This window comes from Oncorhynchus gorbuscha, unplaced genomic scaffold, assembly GCF_021184085.1.
Source record: "Oncorhynchus gorbuscha isolate QuinsamMale2020 ecotype Even-year unplaced genomic scaffold, OgorEven_v1.0 Un_scaffold_14498, whole genome shotgun sequence".
Taxonomy (NCBI): domain Eukaryota; kingdom Metazoa; phylum Chordata; class Actinopteri; order Salmoniformes; family Salmonidae; genus Oncorhynchus; species Oncorhynchus gorbuscha.
In genome coordinates this window covers 1-5,693 of record NW_025744718.1, presented here as the reverse complement: position 1 = coordinate 5,693, position 5,693 = coordinate 1, and the positions used below count along the sequence as shown (strand labels likewise).

Here is a 5,693-nt window from a genome sequence, read left to right as displayed (position 1 = left end):
TCTCTACTTGCACACTCATCTTCTGCACATCTATCACTCCAGTGTTTAATTGCTATATTGTAATTATTTCACCACTATGGCCTATTTATTGCCTTACCTCCCTTATCCTACCTCATTTGCACACACTGTGTATATACTTTTTTTATTGTATTATTGACTGTATGTTTGTTTATTCCATGTGTAACTCTGTGTTGTTGTTTGTGTCACACTGCTTTGCTTTATCTTGGCCAGGTCTCAGTTGTTCTCTCAACTAGCCTACCTGGTTAAATAAAGGTTAAATAAAAAAATAAAACTGTGTGCCGGGTCTCAGCCTGACTGTGTCCTCCTCCTCTCTGACCCCTTTTCTCTCTCTCTCTCTCTCTCTCTCTCTTGTTCTGTCTCTCTGTCCTCTCCCAACAGACCCCACAGAGAGGATCAGTCTGCATGTCATTTCGAAAGGGCCCCTAATGGAAGGAGCCAACGTGACTATGAAGTGCAAGGCCGACGGGAACCCACCTCCCACCAGCTTCAACTTCCACATTCTGGCAAGCTCTCAGTGATATGACTCCATTACCCTCCCACACAACCAGAAACCCCACCTGGCATACTGTATGCCCTTAGTTCCTACTCTGATCCCATTAATTACTTGCCTTCGGCTGCTATTGTCCTCTTTAACCCAGTCAAACCCTACACCTTGTCAAACTCTACACATCCTACACCATCCACCCTGTCTTTAAAGCGCTACATAGACTCAAGCCCATCTGAGAGTTTCAAAATGTATTCTTATGTTCCTAAAGGGAAAGGTGGTGAAGGTGGAGAACTCTGACTCCTACACTGTGACTGATGTCACACGTGAAAGCACAGGGGAATACAAGTGTTCTATCATTGACAATGCCAAGATGGAAGACTCCAAGAACATTACCATCAATTGTAAGTCACTCTTTATCTACAGATATCTTGATCAATGGTTTAAGTTATTGATTATGCGTTCTTCAATTAAGTTAGGTATTATCTTCAACTGAGATACTGCCAGCAATTTCTTTAACGATGCTAGGCCAGCAATGAATTCATGGGAAATACCAGCCATAATGATAGCCCACTTCCTCCTGCTATAGATTGCAATACTCATCATCTAATTCATAATTAATTTTATGTCCGGCTGTATAACCTCATTAGGGTTAGTTTTCTCAAAGGGGAACATTGTCAGAGTATATTTCCGTTTGCAACCTCATCCCCCAGCAGGAAAGGACATACGGTTTGTTATAGAGAATAGAAGCCAAGCATCTCCTCTCAGGTCCTTTAATGTGTTAAATAAGCTGGATCAATGAGGAGGTGCTGGGGCTTCTGTAGGGAGCTGATATGGTTTTCAACAGGAGTGCTGTTGCCCCTTCTCCTCCAGACTGTTAAAACTGCCAGTTTACAGTGTGTCCTCCTCCCTTTCTCCCTTTCAGACTTGGATATGAGTTTGAGCCCCTCAGGGAAGGTTATGAAGAGGTTTGGTGAAGGCTTGGCTCTGACCCTGCAGACCCATGCATCTGGAGAACTTAAGGTGTCTTGGACTAAGGTAAGACTAAACAGTACCAAAGTTATTATAAGGCCAAGATTTATGTTTTTGGTTGGAAATGGGTGATAAAACCTTCTCAAAGCGATAAGATGACTTCACGTGTTTAAAAGAAAAATGTAGGTGAAGGTAGCCTAGTGGTTAAGAGTGTTGGGCTGATAACCTATGGGCTGATAACCTACAGGTTGATGGTTCAAATCCCTGACCCGACTGTGTGAAAAATGTTGATGCTCCCTTGAGCAAGGCACTTAAACCTTGTTGCTCTGTCTGGTAATTGTCAGTTTTGTTCATTCATTTCAGGACAATGGCAAGTTGGACAGTCGTCCCACATTTGACAAGTTGACCTACTCTGATTCTGGAAAGTATGAGGTTGTGGTCACCATGGGTCCTCTCATCAAGAAAGCCTCTTTTGAGTTGGTCGTTGAAGGTAAAGATTTTGTGACAGTTACTCAGATATGGCTTTGCTGTTGTTACTGGGCACATTCAACACTGTTTCTCAAAAATCGATTTTTGTACTTGTTCCTAATGATAGAGATTTTTATTCAAAGATCCCGATTTCCCAGTGGATGGCAGTCTCACTTGAGGAAGAGGCTTTCTCCATATTTGTTTGTATTGTCCATACCTTATCTGGTGTTATGGCATGGTGTGATCATTTTCTTGTTTGTTCTGGTGTAGCTGAGGAGGCTGTGGGTCTTCTTGCAGGTGTTCCAGTCATTCGGCGGGTGGCCAAGCGGCGCGGCGAGGACGGACAGCATAAGGTACTTACCTGCGAGGCTGAGGGCTCCCCCAAACCCACTGTGGCCTGGAGCGTCAACGGTACCTCGGTATGAACAAACACAAACATCTTCACTAAGGCGCCAGGACAGTCCACTGACACACAGGAGGCGCCATTAGACTTCACACCCATTGAGACATTCATTATACATACCACACATACTGTATTTATCCATCAGTTACTGTAAAACGCACAACACCCTTATCTATCTTGGAATTGCAGCAAAGACTCACAAAATAATTAGTCTACCTGGAATTCTCTCAAAGCAACACTTTGTGCCATGCACCCATTTATGTGTGGCGTTTCACCACATGAACGGAACGGAACACACAAATCCTCGCCATCTTTCCGGATGTGTTACTGCCAATATGAAAGCAGCTCTGACCTTATAAAAGAGTCCATTTAAGCTTCCTTTTATTGGAATCTGTCAGGAAGCCAGGGAACTCTAAATCTGGGAGGTTTACAGTCAATGAACCTTTGGATGTCTTTGTAGTGAATCAGTGCTTGTGGGTTTTTACTCTCCACACTCTATTTCAGACAAACAGAAACTTCCCCCATAATATTTTTCACTATGTTACTATTTGTGACTTCCTAAGTAACTTGTCTTCTTGAAACTTTTCTGACTGACACTTTCCAAATGGATGGGCTCAGTGTTTTTGTATATAGGTTTCCTTCTCTCAGATGCACACCACGTTTATTATGCATTAGCCTGTCATGAAGACAAAGGCTTTTTGTTCTTGGCGTACCTGTGTGTGCACTGATAGCACAGCTACACAATGAGCCAGTGTGAGATGATGTGCACCTGTCTGTGTGTGTGTGTGTGTGTGTGTGTGTGTGTGTGTGTGTGTGTGTGTGTGTGTGTGTGTGTGTGTGTGTGTGTGTGTGTGTGTGTGTGTGTGTGTGTGTGTGTGTGTGTGTGTGTGTGTGTGTGTGTGTGTGTGTGTGTGTGTGTGTGTGTGTGTGTGTGTGTGTGTGTGTGTGTGTGTGTGTGCGTGCGTGCATATTTTTTGTATGGGTGGGTCCATGACCACGCACACACACATTGGGTCTGCATGACTAATCCAATCCAAGGCGGCACTGACCTCTTTCAATGACTATTCTAAGGCTGAGTCACTCACACACAGTAATTTAGTCACAGCCCACATTGCTGCGCATCTGGGGACAAACACACCAGTGCATTCAAAGTTTAGTCTTTCGTCTCTTATTGTGTGATAAAGAGTTCTTTAAAACAGTAAATAGGATAAGAGATCAAATGTAAGCTTAGTGCAGGCTCTTTTCATAGCAGACGCACACTGTTTGCCTGTGTGTCTGGGGTTTCTCTAGTCACCTTCCTCTATGCCCTCTATGCCTCCTTATCAGGAGTAGGTTGAGCCTTACAAAATACAACGCCAACTCCTAGTGATAGTACATCAAATGCACATATTTTATTTGATTCTAGCAATGTTCATTATGCCATGGAATAATATAAGATTCCATATATCCCTCGCAATAGATTTATATGATATGCATCTTTGTGCTATTACTGAAGAAGAATCAGCTATGTTCTGCCATCGTTAAATCTCTATCAGATACACAAGATACAAGATAAGCCATTGTACACTAACTAACTGCGTCTATTTGATTTTCAGGCTGATGAGAGTCCCTATGTCAATGGAAAGATCACACACAAGCTGACCATTGTGCCTACAGTCAACCTGACCGTTGTCTGCACTGTGTCCAATGAGCTTGGCCAGGACACCAGGACTATTAACGTGTCGACCTGTAAGTACAGTGTGGTGGTATGGCCTACAATTCCCTGCCCTATCCCCTTCCTTCCTCTCTAAATGGTAGCTCACTAATTCTTGCGTGGGTCTGGTCTATCACCCTCTTCCGACGCTAACAAACTCACCCACTGTCTGTATGCATGATGATTAGTCAAATAATATGGAACTGTTTTATGGAGGAACCTTGGCCATGGGAGCCTAGTTCTTGTCTCTAGCCAACCTAAAACATGCTAGTATGCATACTGGGCATACTATGCATGCTCCTGGCAATAATAATCTCCCTTTGGTTTCTGCAGTATCTGAATAGATAAAATCAGTATAGACAGCCATATCTCACTCATCTTTGTGTGTTTTGAAAGGAATTTGTCCCTTTTTAATTGCTCTTCGACTCTTAGTCACTTTTGGTCTGTTTGTCGGGATGCTGGACTCTATCCTTTCCCCTCTCTGGAAATCCGTTCTCAGTTTGCATGCGACAGGAAAATCTACACAACTCACAGCGTTACACTCAAGCTAGAGTCTAACATAGCCAATAAAGCACTGTCTGACCAATGACATTATACAGTATACTTAATTGATTTCTGGGTTGGACGTTAATATCCCTTTATATCTGATTTCAGTATTTGAGGAGGTGAGAATGGATAAACAAGGTAGTTGTGATGGTCTTCTTTATCATTTCCTGTATGGAGGAGGAGAGGAGGATTCTGTATAAAATATATAGGATTCCCAGAGAAAGTGGAATCTGCTATTGTGTATTATACCCTATCAGATTAACAGCATCCAAGAAATTTCCCACTGCTGAAATCTGTTCAACAACAACATGTAGTGCTGGGGATGTTTGAAATATTTGTTAAGATAAACATACAAATTCTGAGGATCTGAAGGAGTGGAGCCACCAGCATCCTGACAAAATCTCTCAATATTATCTATCCTTTCATTTGCCAAAATTTATATTTATTACCCATTCACAAGGAACAGATCACATTTTTTCACACATGGGGTAAACTGGGTTTGCATACTGTTCGTATGTAGTCAGTGATACATTTATTTAAATCATAATACAGAAGGTTACAAATTGTATAACAACCATCTAATTTTGTGGCATGTTTGTGTATACCTTATTCATTCATCCATATGTATTAATTCACATTTAGTTTGTTTTTTTTTTTTTACCTCTTTTTCACCCCAATTTCATGGTATCCAATTGGTAGTTACAGTCTTGTCCACTCGCTGCAACTCCCATACAGACTCAGGGAGGTGAAGTTCGAGAGCACGTGCGTGTTCTGAAACAAACCGCACTGCTTCTTGTCATAATGCCCACTTAACCAGTCAGCCGCACCAATGTGTCAGAGAAAAACACCATACACCTGGCGCCGTGTCAGCATGCACTGCACCTGGTCCGCCACAGGGATCCACTAGTGCGTGATGGGACAAGAACATCCCTGCCGGCCAAACCCTCCCTTAACCTGGACGCGCTGGAAAAATTGTGCGCCGCCCCATGGGTCTCCCGGTTGCGGCTGGCTGCGACAGAGCCTGGGCGTGAACCCAGAGTCTCTGGTGGCACTGAGCCACTGTCTCACTGCCCCGAGACCACTGCGCCACCCGGGAGGCCTGGGCA

General features: G+C 43.3%; 1 protein-coding gene across 1 annotated transcript; it reads left to right on the top strand.

Annotated features, from left to right (window-relative positions):
* Positions 1-389: 389 nt before the first annotated feature.
* On the top strand, positions 390-4,725 carry LOC124017078 (CD166 antigen homolog A-like; the record flags this gene model as incomplete). The annotated part of the gene is made up of 7 exons (XM_046332465.1): positions 390-524; positions 777-909; positions 1,431-1,543; positions 1,841-1,967; positions 2,243-2,364; positions 3,944-4,076; positions 4,696-4,725. Coding segments are annotated over 7 exons (793 nt in total), but the record flags the coding sequence as incomplete, so codon positions are not given.
* Between the last annotated feature and the right edge of the window lie 968 nt (positions 4,726-5,693).